This window comes from Culex pipiens, chromosome 2 (assembly GCF_016801865.2).
Source record: "Culex pipiens pallens isolate TS chromosome 2, TS_CPP_V2, whole genome shotgun sequence".
Taxonomy (NCBI): Eukaryota; Metazoa; Arthropoda; class Insecta; order Diptera; family Culicidae; genus Culex; species Culex pipiens.
In genome coordinates, this window is record NC_068938.1 from 50,149,297 (window position 1) to 50,166,097 (window position 16,801).

Here is a 16,801-nt window from a genome sequence, read left to right on the forward strand (position 1 = left end):
TAAGTAGTCATTACTCGAGACAGGGTTGCCAGATCGTCAATGTTGTGGACTCATTGGAAAGGTCTCTCGATTACCTATCCAACGATGGTTTGGATGATGGATCCGGACATCGTTTACATACATTTAAATGAGATCCGGCTTCAAAAAAGTACATAAATATCACTTAAGTAGTCATAACTCGAGACAGGGTTGCCAGATCGTCAATGTTGTGGACTCATTGGAAAGGTCTCTCGATTACCTATCCAACGATGGGTCGGATGATGGATCCGGACATCGTTTACATACATTTAAGTGAGATCCGGCTTCAGAAAAGTACATAAATATCACTTAAGCAGTCTTAACTCGAGACAGGGTTGCCAGATTTTTAATGTTGTGGACTCGTTGGAAAGGTCTCTCGATTACCTATCCAACGATGGGTCGGATGGTGGATCCGGACATCGTTTACATACATTTAAGTGAGATCCGGCTTCATAAAAGTACATAAATATCACTTAAGTGGTCATAACTCGAGACAGGGTTGCAAGATCTTCAATGTTGTGGACTCTTTGGAAAGGTCTCTTGATTACCTATCCAACGATGGGTCGGATGATGGATCCGGACATCGTTTACATACATTTAAGTGAGATCCGGCTTCAAAAAAGTTCATAAATATCACTTAAGTGGTCATAGCTCGAGACAGGGTTGCCAGATCGTCAATGTTGTGGACTCATTGGAAAGGTCTCTCGATTACCTATCCAACGATGGTTTGGATGATGGATCCGGACATCGTTTACATACATTTAAGTGAGATCCGGCTTCAAAAAAGTACATAAATATCACTTAAGTAGTCTTAACTCGAGACAGGGTTGCCAGATCGTCAATGTTGTGGACTCATTGGAAAGGTCTCTCGATTACCTATCCAACGATGGTTTGGATGATGGATCCGGACATCGTTTACATACATTTAAGTAAGATCCGGCTTCAAAAAAGTACATAAATATCACTTAAGTAGTCATAACTCGAGACAGGGTTGCCAGATCGTCAATGTTGTGGACTCATTGGAAAGGTCTCTCGATTACCTATCCAACGATGGGTCGGATGATGGATCCGGACATCGTTTACATACATTTAAGTGAGATCCGGCTTCAAAAAAGTACATAAATATCACTTAAGTAGTCATAACTCGAGACAGGGTTGCCAGATTTTTAATGTTGTGGACTCGTTGGAAATGTCTCTCGATTACCTATCCAACGATGGGTTGGATGATGGATCCGGACATCGTTTACATACATTTAAATGAGATCCGGCTTCAAAAAAGTACATAAATATCACTTAAGTAGTCATTACTCGAGACAGGGTTGCCAGATCGTCAATGTTGTGGACTCATTGGAAAGGTCTCTTGATTACCTATCCAACGATGGTTTGGATGATGGATCCGGACATTGTTTACATACATTTAAATGAGATCCGGTTTCAAAAAAGTACATAAATATCACTTAAGTAGTCATAACTCGAGACAGGGTTGCCAGATCGTCAATGTTGTGGACTCATTGGAAAGGTCTCTCGATTACCTATCCAACGATGGGTCGGATGATGGATCCGGACATCGTTTACATACATTTAAGTGAGATCCGGCTTCAGAAAAGTACATAAATATCACTTAAGCAGTCTTAACTCGAGACAGGGTTGCCAGATTTTTAATGTTGTGGACTCGTTGGAAAGGTCTCTCGATTACCTATCCAACGATGGGTCGGATGGTGGATCCGGACATCGTTTACATACATTTAAGTGAGATCCGGCTTCATAAAAGTACATAAATATCACTTAAGTGGTCATAACTCGAGACAGGGTTGCAAGATCTTCAATGTTGTGGACTCATTGGAAAGGTCTCTTGATTACCTATCCAACGATGGGTCGGATGATGGATCCGGACATCGTTTACATGCATATAAATGAGATCCGGATATATGTGAAAACACATTTTTATACATAACTTTTGAACTAGTTATCGAAACTTCAAACAATTCAATAGCGATGTATGGGACCCTAAACCAAGTCGAATGCAACTGGTTTGGTCAAAATCGGTTCAGCCAGTGCTGAGAAAACTCAGTGAGAATTTTGGTCACATACATACATACACACACACATACACACACACATACACACACACAGACATTTGTTCAGTTTTCGATTCTGAGTCGATATGTATACATGAAGGTGGGTCTTCGAGCTTTTAATAAAAAGTTCATTTTTAGAGCAGGATTATAGCCTTACCTCAGTGAGGAAGGCAAAAAGTTTTTTTTAGAAAAAAAAACTCGAATCCAAATTCCATTACTTAACCATAAAAAAGCAATTGCTTTGTAGCAGATAAAAAAATATTTAAAATTTTGCATAAATTGAATTTTTAATCTATTTAAAAAAAAAGCCAAAACTTTTTTTCCTTAAAACGTTAAACGACAGTATTCTTTTTTTATCAATTCAAAATACGTTAAACTTTTTTTGTCTTTCATTAGGAGACCCTCAAGGCAGTTCTATAAAAATATTGAGAAATATATTGAACAATATTTTGTCGACACTTAGATTCTTCATAGTTTTGAGGAACTGGTTACAAAAACTTTTTTCTTTTTATTGTAACTTTGCAACTTTCAGATCGAAAGACACCTGGTTGCATTTTTTTAAGAAATCGTCCAAGAAATATGATTTTAATTAAATATTAACTCTCCAATGCCCCAATTTTTTTATCTTTACAGGTTATCTTTGAAAACCTGGTTTTAGCACATTTCCCATTTTTTTGTATTTTGGTATTTTTGTATTTTAATATCATTGTGTTCCCCGGATAATTTCACAAAAGAAGCTTTGAAAACCTCAGAATAAACCTAACCATTACCGAGAAACAGCCATCTAAAGATAAAATCTGTGGCATAGCTCAAAATTATGCTCATTTGTATCATATCTGGACATTTGCCCAGAAAAAAATCTGCACAGGTGCAAAACTGTTTTATTGGGTACGTTTCATTACCTGTTTTGGTACTTTAATACAAAAAAAACGAGTCGCTAATAAAGATTTGTACAGCTTTGATTCCTACGACAAAGTTGTTAAAGAAGTAAACTTTTAAATAAAATTTTACTTTAAAAAATAATAGAACGCTACTCAGTAAAAAATTGTTTACCTCTTTGATGATGTAATTTTACCTCAATTTACACTGAAAAAGTGGCATTACACCAGAAAAGAGGTAAAATTACACATTTTCAGAGGTAGAATGCTGATCATCAGAGTCTCCAATTCAACTCCTTTTGACCCACTCCCCCTACGTCGAAAGGAAAAACGAGAAAAACGATCGTCTCGTCAGTGTGTTCTTCACCTCAAGCACGCCCGGACACTCACAGTCACACATCACTCACATCCATCATCGATGCTTCACCGAAAGGATGGTTCACTGCTGCTCTATGCAGTGCAGAACGACGACGTCCAAGTGCTGAACCCGAACAGGGATTAAGACGTGCCTATGCAAAAGCCACATGCTTTAATCACTCTTCCTGCTGCTTGGCACCTCGGAAGCAGTGCGGAGAAGAGAGCCGGCAGGTGGAGCCCTCTCGAACAAAACAGGGCGGGCTGAGCCCGAGTCGTCTTCCTTGGAGGTAGACAACATTTCGAAATCCTCCTCGAAAACAGAATAGCGTCATCATTATCACTTGCATCAGGCTGAGGGGGAGGTGGGGGAAAACACTTTCCGACACTTACAATGCTCACACATACAGTGAAAGAGTCGGTAAACGGGTTGATGTTGTAAAATGTAGTGAAAATGTGCAATTCATAACACACAGCATCCATGGGGGCAGTCGGTGGGTGTGTGTTTGTGCATCTGGAAACATAACACACTCGACCTGATTTTCCTGGAGATCCATGCTTCGGCAAACGTTAGTGTTTATCGATAGGCTTAACTTTTGAGTGCTGCATCAGCTTCGGAGATATGTTTTCTATGGAATTTATGCAATCATTGAAATTTATTTGCCATGATAATGGATTGAACAATATCGAGTTCAAGCAAAGTAAAAGAGGCTATAAGGTCACTGATTTGATTTATTTTAATTAATAACCCCAATAAAAACATAACTACATGACATTTTTATTGAAGACAGCCAGAGCTGTAATCAATTTAAAAAAAAACATTTAGTATAGCAAAAAATGTTAGAAGCCAAGCCACATCACAAGTTTGAGGGCACGTCCGTGCAAACACACTGTCTACAAGTACGGTAGCGCAGACGATCTCACAACTCACCAACTGCAGCTCATCCCAACTCACCGGTGCATCTCGCGATCCTCACGGCGGCGGTCGCTGTGTGAGTGTGCTGGACCAGCTGATCGAGATGGAGTACACCAATACGCGGACTGGCCGGCCCGGTCAATGATTAGAATAATTATATTACAATTGTGCGAACCCCAAAGCTGAACAGCAGCAAAAACTAGCTGGCCAAGAGGCCGATTTTAATCTGTATTTTTTTGTGCCTAATATATGTAGTTTTGTAGTTTTAATAAATGTAGTTTGTGTAAGCTGAGTGTTTATTGTGAACTGTGTGTACGTGTGATTTTTTGGACCCCGGAAAACCCCCCAAAAACCCACCAAACGGACGGAAATCTCCCACGACAAAAAGGCGCCCCCAGCAATCCGGACAACCCCGATCCAACCCCCACTGAGCTATCGACGACCGGTAAGGACCAACCCAACATTATTGGTCCTTCGAACCGGATCGGGAAGGATTCGGAAGGACCTCAGGCCAGGTTGGCCCCCACCAAGTACATCGCCTCCTACGGATTCTACACGCACACACACCGTGCGCCATCACAGTTTGGGAACTGTGCTACCGGTCTTCAATTCCGCGGGCGAGCAAAGGTCTCCGCCATCGCGATCGGATATCGCGACCACTCACACTCAGCTGGAGTACTCACAGGAGAAAACTACACCCTGCTCGGATTGTTCATCGTCTTCGCAGCACCCGGAGAGCCCAGTGAACGGTCGCTGGCTCGTTGATCTTCGTGTTCCACCGCTGCTCTTCTGCGAACCAACCGAAATCGGCAGCAATTATCGCTAATCACCGAAGATCACCTGGACGTCGCTTCGCTGGATCACCATCCGTTGGGCAAGGTGCCCTGGTTTGGCCAGGTAAATAAACACATACAAAGTATATGTCGCACGCCGAAGCGAAACGTTGAACTCCTGCTAACACCCACTTTTCTCCAAAAATCCACCAACGATCGAACGTAAACAATCATCACCATCATTGACGATCATCATCGTCGATCGAGGACACGCATACCAAGTTGGACGATCGAGGCTCGACGACACCAATACCACCGTCGGCGACGATCACCACCAATACCGCTGCATCGAGAGAGGCCATCTTCTGGAATCATCATATGGTGAGAAGGATCGTATGAATGCATTTATGCTGCCTTACCTTTGATGACCATCCGTACTGCGTCGGCAGCTGGCAAACCGCGATCGGCTGAATGGACATCAGCATCTTTAACCCTTTCCTAAGGTAAATTACACGAATCAAAAGTATTTGTCCAGCCGAAGCCTGGGACACGTCAGCTTATTACACCACCAATTTCACTTCTCGCACACTTTATGTTGACAACACACGAGGATTATTTACGACCGTGAACTCACTAGTGAGAAACTTGCTCATCGTTCATCTCACTGAAGAGTTGCTGCAGTGCTACCGTCACTGTACGGAACACTGTCCAGCTGGGAATTTGGAACTTTTTGGAAGCTGAATCTTTTTGCAAAGGTCAGTTAAGCACGTATAATACACGTCGTATATGTCTTGCCGAAGCACTTTTTGGGTACTACAAATATTCTCCCACCATTTTGCACGATCATCTGGTACGAAATTCACGATTTGAGGACGTTTTGAGGGGACTTGGACGTTTTTATCAACCGCTGTCACCGTTCACCGTTACGCGTACCTGTAGAGCATGTGGATTGTACTTCTTGCGAAGGTAAATACATAAAAATACTCTACAGTGTATGTCTACGCCGAGGCTTAGACCGTGACGGAATACTACACCAAACCTTTTCGTGTTTTTTCGTGAACTGTGAGTTTAACTACGATGGCGCCGACAACCAAGAAGGCGTCTCCTACGCTGAAGCAGCTTGAGGCGAAGCTGAGGTCGTCCGATGAGTTGTTTCATGCGGTGTACGCGTTCGCCAGCGAGATGAACAACACGACCACGTTGAGTCAAGTGAAGGTTCGCTTGGAAAAGCTTGACGGACTTTGGGAGAAAGTCAACGATACCATTCTGGACATCGAGATGCACGAGGACTACGCCGGCACGGACGACGCGTACAGCAAGATGAGGAAGGACTGCCTACAGTGTTACTACGACACCAAGACGCTGTTGGTGGACAAGGCCAAGGAGTTGGAAACCTACCCAGATCTGAACACGACCCAACGCGATCTCAACGCGACGCAGCATCCAATCCACGACCACGTGCGACTCCCACAAATCCAGCTGCAGAAGTTTGACGGCAAGCTGGACGAATGGTTGAGTTTCCGGGACTTGTACACGTCGTTGATCCACTGGAAGAAGGATCTTCCGGACATTGAGAAGTTCCAGTACCTCAAGGGATGCCTGCTGGGCAAGCCGCGAACAATGGTCGACGGTCTCTACATGAGCGCCAAGAATTACCAGGTCGCGTGGGACATCCTGACGAAATACTACAACGACAACAATCTGCTGAAGCGAAGTCAGGTTGAAACGCTGTTCAATCTTCCGACATTGACCGAGGAGTCGGTAACTGATCTTCAAGAACTTCTGGAGGGTTTCGAACGGGCCGTTCGGACGCTCGATCAGTTTGTGAGTCCGGAAGACTACAAGGACCTGTTGTTGCTGCACCTTCTCTCTTCGAGACTTGATCCTGTCACAAAGCGAAGCTGGGAAGAAGTCACAGCGGCACAGGCGAACAAGGAGAACAAGGAATCCAACGAGCCAAAGGAGAAGGAAACAGTCAAGGACTTGACTGATTTTCTGTACACCCGGATTAGAGTTCTTAGTTCGCTCAAAACCATGACTGCAGGAACCAAGGCGGATGCCAAACCATCCAAGCAGCGGAAGGCTCCCTTCACCCGGTCAAGCTACAATGCGGTGCAGTCGCCTAGGATCAGCTGCGTAGTCTGCTCGGAGCCCCATCTGTTGTACAGATGTCCGACATTCCAAGGCATGTCAGTTGCAGCAAGGGACAAGGTGGTGCGAACGAACTCTATGTGCTTGAACTGCTTCCGGCGTGGACACCAAGCGACACAATGTACCTCACGTTTTGTCTGCCAGAATTGTTCAGCCAAGCACCACACTTTGGTTTGCTTCAAACCCAAGAGAAGCGACAGACCAAAACCAACGACATCTGGACAGGACTTCAACCGAGGTGGAAACAATGGTCCAAATGGTGGTAGTTCGTACCAAGCAGCACAGTCTTCGACGCAAACGGAAACCGTAACATCCAACGTGGCAGCACATCGTACTTCTACAGTTCTGCTGGCCACAGCTGTTGTCCTGGTGGAGGACGACGAAGGCGTCAAGTTTCCTGCTCGAGCACTGCTGGATTCGGGCTCGGAATGCAATTTCATGACAGAGCGGCTCTGTCAGCGGTTGAAGGTTCAACGGAAACGCTCGAATGTCGCGGTGTATGGCATCGGACAAGCGAACACCAAGGTCAAGCACAAAATCCAAGCTACAATCAAGTCGCGAGTGACAGGGTTCTCGCGCAGGATGGAATTTCTCCTACTACCCAAGGTAACGGCCAATCTCCCGACATCGGATGTCAGTGTGGCCGGCTGGGAATTTCCTCCGGATGTGGAATTAGCCGATCCCACATTCTTTAACTCCAAGACGGTGGACATCGTGCTTGGAATCCACCACTTCTTTGCTTTCTTCAATTCCGGGAAGGAGCTGGAACTCGGAGTCGGTCTACCAACACTGACCGAAACGGTATTTGGATGGATTGTGACCGGAAACGTGGAGAACCAAAACTCCAGTTCGGTTACCCAATGCAACGTAGCAGTCTCGTCAACCCTAGAGGAGCTGCTCACCCGGTTCTGGGCTTGCGAGGAGGTCGCAACGCCGCACAACTATTCCCCGGTGGAAACGCGATGCGAGGAGTTGTATTCGCGAACCGTCAAGAGAGGTTCTGACGGAAGGTACACGGTTTCATACCCCAAGGACGAAGACGCACTGGCACGGATGGGCGAGTCACGGGACATCGCATTCCGACGTTCTGACGGAAGGTACACGGTTTCATACCCCAAGGACGAAGACGCACTGGCACGGATGGGCGAGTCACGGGACATCGCATTCCGACGTCTTCAAGGGCTGGAACGCAGATTGGAGAAGGATCCTGATCTGCGCCGGCAATACAACCAATTCATGGAGGAATACCTGGAACTAGGACACATGCGCGAGGCTACCGACCTCGGAGAGGTCAAGCGTGTGTTCCTACCACATCACCCGGTGGTGAGGGAATCGAGTACTACGACCAAGGTGCGAGTGGTATTCGATGCGTCTTGTGCGAGCTCAACGGGAGTGTCGCTCAACGATGCCCTACTGGTGGGACCGTCGATTCAGGACGATCTACGGTCAATAATCCTACGGAGTCGGACAAAGCAGTTCATGCTCGTGTCTGACATGGAGAAAATGTTCCGACAAGTTCTAGTCACCGAGGAAGACATGAAGCTCCAAAGCATCATGTGGCGGGATGACCCCAACAAGGAGGTCAAAGTCTACGAACTTGCGACGGTCACGTATGGTACCAAGCCAGCACCTTTCCTGGCAACCCGGACGCTCAAGCAACTCGCTATGGATGAGCAAAGCCGTTTCCCGATGGCAGCCAAGGTCGCGCTCGAAGACGTCTACATGGACGACGTTTTGACCGGCGCTGACGACGAGGATCAAGCGGTGGAACTACGAACCCAACTGGACGCTCTGCTGGAGAGCGGCGGTTTTCGGCTTAGGAAGTGGGCATCCAACAGCCCTCTGGTACTGCAGGGCATACCAGACGAGAACCTAGCACTGTCAAGGACTGGCGATGTGCTCCTGGACCCAGATCCATCTGTACGGACTCTGGGATTGGTTTGGCGACCAACCACCGACGTTCTAAAGTTCCAGTTTGATCACCCAACCCCAAACCCAAATCAGCCGTGGACACGGCGGAGGATAATGTCAACGATTGCAACCCTGTTTGATCCAATCGGTTTCGTCGGTCCAGTTATCGCAGCAGCTAAAATCCTGATGCAGAAGCTTTGGACGCTGGAGGACAAGAGCGGCAAGAAGCTGGACTGGGATGACGAACTACCACTCGCAATCGTTCAGAAATGGCTGAAGTTCTATGAACAAATTCCGGCATTAAACGACCTGACATTCCCAAGATGTGTGATCATTCCCAAGGCGGTCAACATCGAGATCCATACGTTTTGCGACGCTTCCCAGGATGCATACGGAGCTTGCTCGTATGTGAGAAGCGTAAACCAAGCTGGAGAAGTACGCGTGGCGCTGCTTAGCTCCAAATCCAAGGTCGCTCCACTCAAATGCCAATCGATCCCAAGGTTAGAGCTCTGCGGAGCGGAGCTGGCTGCTCTTCTGAGTGAGCAGATCTTCAAGGCAACCAAACTGGACGTCAAGTACTACTATTGGACGGATTCTACCTGTGTACTGCAGTGGTTACGGCACGTACCTACGACGTGGAACACCTTCGTCGCCAACAGGGTGGCGAAAATCCAAGCGCTGACGGAGCGCGGGGGATGGAACCACGTGCCGGGAGTCCAGAATCCTGCGGACCTCATTTCCCGAGGTGTCGCACCGGCGGATATCGCAGATCTACTGCTGTGGTGGGAAGGCCCCCCATGGCTCAAGCTATCTCCTGAACACTGGCCGTCTCAACCGGTGCTGGATCGTGACGAGGAAGCAGACCAAGAAAGACGTCACGTAGCAGCGAACCTAGCTGGCGGACAGCAGATAGATTTCCCGAGTTTCATCATCAGCAAGTTTTCCGACTACCGGAGCCTGATTCGAAGCGTAGCGTACTGGTCAAGGCTGATGAAGATCCTGCGGCACGAAGAAGGCGTAGATCAGCGAGGTCTTCTAACAGCACGGGAGCTGAAGGAAGCGGAAAACACTATGATTCGTCTCGTGCAGAAGGAGGAATTCAAGGCGGAGTGGCAAGCGCTGTCCAACGGCGGATCTGTGGGAAGGAACTCACCGCTGCGTTGGTTCAACCCGAAGTTAGCGGACGACAACCTGATCCGAGTCGGTGGACGGTTAGGTCACTCGCAGGAAACCGACAGCACGAAGCATCCGATAGTTTTACCCGCTCGGCACCCGCTGACCAAGATGCTGTTCGAGGACTACCACGAACGTTTACTTCACGCGGGACCGCAGCTGATGCTCGCGACAGTTCGACTCAAGTACTGGCCGCTTGGAGGTCGAAGCGTAGCACGCCAGATCGTGCACAACTGCCAGCGTTGCTTCCGAACGAAACCCATCCAAATCCAGCAGTTCATGGGAGAACTGCCTTCGGCACGCGTCACGGTGGCGCGTCCATTTTCCAAGGTCGGCGTGGATTACTTTGGACCGGTCTACATTCGTCCCGGTCCGCGTAGAGTAGCCATCAAAGCATACGTAGCCGTATTCGTGTGCATGTGCACGAAAGCGGCGCATCTGGAACTAGTAACGGACCTTTCTACCGACCGCTTCATCCAGGCCCTGCGAAGGTTCATCGGGAGAAGAGGCCTGCCAGCAGAAATCTTCTCAGACAACGGGACCAACTTCGTTGGCGCTCGTAATCAACTTCAAAAACTGTTTGAACTGCTTCGCAGTAAGGATCACAGCGAGAAAGTGTCCAAGGAGTGCGCTGATCAGGGGATTCAGTGGCATTTCAACCCACCGGGCGCTCCCCATTTCGGAGGACTTTGGGAGGCCGCGGTACGATCGGCCAAAACCCATCTCCTGAAGGTTCTCGGCGACAACCCGGTGTCCTACGAGGACATGGACACGTTGCTGGTACAAGTGGAAGCGTGCCTCAACTCCAGGCCGCTGACGCAGATGTCGGACGATCCGAACGATCTGGAGCCGCTCACACCAGGACACTTCCTGATCGGCTCATCATTGTACGAGCTTCCGGACCTGGACATCACCGCCGTGCCGATGAACCGCCTGAACCAATGGCAGACGACGCAGAGGAAGCTGCAGGATTTCTGGAGGAGATGGAGGACCGAATATCTGGCACAGCTGCAGGGACGATCAAAACGTTGGAAACCGCCGGTGCCGATCAAGGTCGGTCAACTCGTCGTGATCCGGGACGAAAACCAACCACCTATTCGCTGGAAAATGGGCCGGATCGTCGAACTTCATCCGGGAGCTGATGGAGTAGTGCGGGTCGTCACCCTGAAGACCGCCACAAACTTCCTGACGAGACCTGTGGAGAAGATTTGCATCCTACCTTTGCCTACCGAGCCAGACGAACCCTCACCTGAACCTTCCGAGGACCCCAAAACCCCGGAGAACTGAACGGTTCCGTGTGCAGCATTTCGTGTCCGAGAGGTGGTCTTTTCTTTTTTTCTTTCGTTTCAGAAATTCCCGGAATTTCAGGGTGGGCGGGAATGTCTACAAGTACGGTAGCGCAGACGATCTCACAACTCACCAACTGCAGCTCATCCCAACTCACCGGTGCATCTCGCGATCCTCACGGCGGCGGTCGCTGTGTGAGTGTGCTGGACCAGCTGATCGAGATGGAGTACACCAATACGCGGACTGGCCGGCCCGGTCAATGATTAGAATAATTATATTACAATTGTGCGAACCCCAAAGCTGAACAGCAGCAAAAACTAGCTGGCCAAGAGGCCGATTTTAATCTGTATTTTTTTGTGCCTAATATATGTAGTTTTGTAGTTTTAATAAATGTAGTTTGTGTAAGCTGAGTGTTTATTGTGAACTGTGTGTACGTGTGATTTTTTGGACCCCGGAAAACCCCCCAAAAACCCACCAAACGGACGGAAATCTCCCACGACAAAAAGGCGCCCCCAGCAATCCGGACAACCCCGATCCAACCCCCACTGAGCTATCGACGACCGGTAAGGACCAACCCAACACACACGAATAAATTACATTATCACCATTGATGATATTTGTTCTATAAATAAGGAAGCCAAAGCCAAACCAAATATCGTTCATTTCATTTCGACAAACAGCACCCGAATCGCCAGGAGGCCACAAACACAGACTGAGAGTAATCTGGGCGGAAAAAACTCGACATTTTCCTCGAGATGTAAGTTCTGTGCGTTGATTGCGTTGGAATTTGGTCAGTGTTTGAGAGATTTGGAGTAAAACAAAAATCCTACAATCCAACATCGTTCACTTTCGTTCAGTCCGGAAGTGTGGAAATTGTATCTCGTCCAAGAGGGAAACGGGTTTTGGACCAGGAAGGCAAAGGGATGGCAAAATAATGAAATTATGAGCCCTTTAACCTCAACCGTAAATGATATCTATGTATTTTTACATGTAAGTGTGTGTATGAGTGTTTGTGTTTCTGGTGAACCATCGTCCCATGGTGGTCGTGGTACATATTAGGGTCAGTTTTTTCCACCCAAGCTCGCACGTTATTATCGCTTTTTTCTGAGGTTTTCCGCAAATTTCATAACAATAATGGAAAACCGTGTAAGTATATGTGAGTGGCTTTAACGAGGTTTTTTTTCGGGCGAGCACGATGGTTATGTTGTGGTATAAGCTTAATCTACCCCGACCCAAAAGCAGACAGCCAAAAACGATTTTGATTACGCCACTAACTAAGGATGATGGTTTGAACGTGCTCTAATTATGCGTGAGAAAGTTCTCACTTTTGGGTAAACCTCCGGATTAGTGTCCGGAATTTCACCGCAAAAACGAAATTTCCACGAGTGCACACACACACTCACACATTTTAACAAACTAAACTAGCACGTACTTCAGAAATAACCGTCTGTACTAGTTATTAATGATCAGCAGTTGCTGGGTGAAAACTTTCTCCTTGGAAAAATCATGACCGAGTTTTTAAAGTATTTTTGTTGCATAATTTTCTTAAGTTTCCTCAAATTGAAATACATAAAAAAAAACAACAATCAAGTCATGATAGCAAGTCTTACAAAAAAATCCCAATTTAGTAGTTTCTTTTTTCACATTGAATAGGGATTTCAAAATAGCAGTTTTTTTGTCATCGGCCAAACTTATCCTACGAGCAGAAGAAAACCGTTAGTTGGTTGTGTAATTAAAATTCTCCCAGATGACTCTGAGCAGAAGATGAAGAAAGTTTTCAAGAGGCGCACCAAAACTAATTATTATCTGAGGTTGAAAGAGCTTTGGTTGAAAGACTGTGACTGCGTTCAATTTGAGCACGATTTAAGTTTAGTTCCTGACGGCAATTTTCAACTTTGTTATGACAATTATACTCTACCGAATTTCCTGAATCAAGATAGAACTGTATGATAACACAATAAATTAAGCATTATAACCATCCGGGCTAAATAAAGCGTTCGAAAATATCAGCACCAGTGTCCGGAAAAGCAGTTTGAGCAAATGTTTGTGCTGCACAAATAAAGCCAATGTGTAATAAAGTTCCAACTTTCGAGCAGATTCGGATGTACAATGTACTACAATCAGCAGCTCGGAGCGATCCCGTAGCCATGTACGGGTAATGGATGGTTTAATTTAATTTGAAAATTGTTTACACATCAGCATGCGCAAAATGGTTGCTGGTTTTGCCGAGAAACTGCACTGCGTGGAAAAGCGAAATTTGGTGAATTGTTTAACTTTTGGTTGGTTGATAAACATGATGTGGTAGGATCGTGTTGATAAAATGCTGCAAACCATCTTTATTAAACGTAATTTTCTGTTTTGGACTTTGTCTCGAAAAAAATGGGAATACACTATAATATCTGTTAATGTCTCGGAACGCTTAATACGGTATGTCCATGCATCCTTCCTCGCCCATTGATTCTGTAGATTGAGGGTCCATTCACAGATGCTGTCTCATGCGATTAATGCAGTGCAGGAGGCACCACGCCATGGCTGAAGGGCATTATTATTGTAAATCAATGTTCCTAAAACATTTCTTCGTCGGAATTACGCTAAGAGGGTCTTTTTCTTTTATCCGTGACCTGGAAAATATTTTACCTAATGATGTTTGATTTTTTACATCGTTTTTTTTTTTTCAAAAAGTATCACGAGCCTTCTTTGAAATATAGAAAAAAAAATAAATTGGAATAAATCAAAAATCCCTACGTAAAATATTTTTTACGTCACGGATATTTGAAGAGGACCCTCTAAGCGTCCTTCCGATGATGATTTTTTTTAGGTACATTGAGTTGCAATAATAAGCTCCTTCAAAACTACTTTAATTATTAATTATGAGAAACAACTTTGCGCGTAATTAAACACATGTTCTTCCTGGATACTTTATTCATACTTTCTGCGCTTATGTTCGATTCTAATCTAATCTAATCTGATCTATTCTGACACAGACGCTTCTAAGCAATTATATAATTTCGTTGATTCAGCTCATTACAATTAACCATTTTCAACCTACTTTAATCCCAAAATAATAAACATCGAATCAGAACATAAATATTCCATCCATTGAGAGCCAGTATAGAGCACTACAAAGCTTAAGACAAAGGGTTTTTTTTTTTTTTTTTTTTTTTTAATTTATATTTATTCAAATTTCTTTTCCATGTACATTCATTCAGTTAAAATATTATTGAGTGTCCAATCACAAACGATGACTTTTCACCTCAATTTTAAATACTAGCAACTTTCATTTATTCATGAAATATTGTAGCTTTCGCTATTCAGTGATTTCAAATGTAGGAGGTCCTACATGTACAAAAGGGAAAAGGGATACCTTAAAACTAACTTATAAACTATATAAAGAGCGGATCAATGCAGCTGAAGACTGCAATGATTTTTGTCGAAATGCATCAATTATCTTATTGGACATAACATCCAAAGTGTCAACTTCGGCTAATTGATGAAGTTCACTGGTGCTGAACCAGGGAGGAAGTTTCAGAATCATAAGACAAAGGGTTTCCAGCAAGCCTTCAGACTGGCAAGTAATAAATAATTACTTTGAGGCAACTCTTTAATTATTTAGTAATTCATGGTAATTAGAGTAACTTAAAGTAATTAATTGGTAATTATAGTAATTTTTGAGTAATTAACGTATTTCAATGAAACTATTTACTGTTTTTATATAACCTATTATAACAGTATTTTGTTGATTTCAAATAAGGCCGTTGCTAATATTTTTCAAAGTTTATGTCGTAATTATAAAAATATGTTTGTTTTTTTTTTTGCAAGAAATACACTAGAATTGATTAATTTTTAATGCTTTTCCTTCTAATAGGCAGTCAAATATATTTGAAGTTTATGTGGATCAAATATTTAAAGCCAAAATGTTCTTAATTATCATTGATAAAAACTAAGTTTTCAAGTGATAGCCATTTAAAAATCATAAAAATAAAGATATGTTTTTTTAAATATTTTTTCATCATCTGCAGAAATTGACAGTCCTGTAATATCTCTCTATAAAGAGCTAAGATGTTTTCCCTCAAAATTTCCAAATATTTCTGAGACAAATTTTTCAATGTGAAAAATCAAACTCAGTGAAATTAAAATCGACTAATATTTAGATGCAGAAATTAAATCCAATGTTAATGTCACATTTCACATTATCCGTATTTTCAGTAACAGATTTTTTTTAATTTGTTTGAGAAAAAAAACATGCAAAGTAATGTCAAACCAATGAATGAGCATGAGCATGAGCATGAGCATGAGAGACCACCCATGGTTGTCCTTCTCCTTTGCTGAACAGGACCGTAATATCCCATCAGCACAACCGGTCACACGCTTCAACGATCAAATGATGTTTCCCTTATCAACAGCATGCATGAATGCGCTGAAAAGATAAAACATCAAGATCATCAAAACTAGAGCCGATGCGAATAGGAAACAGTCGTTGGCCACCAACGGCGCCCGCCATGTCAGTTTGTAGATCTCGGGGGATTGGGACGGGAATGTTAGTTAGCACAGGCTGCTACCAAGGGTGGGTTCTATACGATATCCACACCCCCGCGTGTGCCGGAAAACTACTTCAACTTGGGATTTTGTTAGTGGGGAAGGGTAATGGCCAGGATTCATCATAGAGGATGATGATGTGGCCCAATAATCAATAAATTTTGTTGAATAGGGTGTATTATGTATTCTCAAGGCAAACAATCGGATGATGCGGATGAGACCATTCCCGGTTATTTGGTGTTGAGTTTAGCATAAATGATTCAATCTTAGACAGCCGGCTGTGGAAAGATAGAATCAAAATTATGTGTGTTTAAAAGGTGAAATATTAAACTCAGCGTTACATATTTACGTAGAGTTGACCTGAGACTATTTATACTTTTAAATTATTATAAGATGAGCGACCAATTAATGACTGATGAGTTATGATGTTATCTGAAGGACTTAAACAATCGCGTTGAAACAATATTTGTCGCCACGATTCGCGGGAAACGAATGGTCGAATTGAATGTTAATTTATATTTTGCTAACGCAATTTAAAACGAATCTTCCCGTGAAACAATTGCAAATCATAGAACAAAGATACCCGGCTGTGATGTGTATCAAATACACGTTGTATAAAAGGCTCCGAAGAACACGTTGCCGAGTAACCGCGAGGTCCCGCTACTCACAATCGAATAAAAAAAATTCATAAACGCGCGCTAATTGTCTATCCTAAATGTTAGCGTG

General features: G+C 44.4%; 2 protein-coding genes across 6 annotated transcripts in view; both read left to right on the plus strand.

The window, feature by feature from the left end:
- Window positions 1-16,801, plus strand: part of LOC120416023 (receptor-type tyrosine-protein phosphatase kappa) — a 215,669-nt gene that overhangs the window by 165,272 nt on the left and 33,596 nt on the right. The gene's annotated exons all lie outside the window — the stretch shown is intronic.
- LOC128092795 (uncharacterized) lies at window positions 6,045-11,998 on the plus strand. The gene is made up of 2 exons (XM_052707493.1): window positions 6,045-8,178; window positions 8,266-11,998. Exons 1-2 carry the CDS (start codon window positions 6,095-6,097, stop codon window positions 11,537-11,539), a joined length of 5,358 nt encoding a protein of 1,785 aa, XP_052563453.1. The 5' UTR covers window positions 6,045-6,094; the 3' UTR covers window positions 11,540-11,998.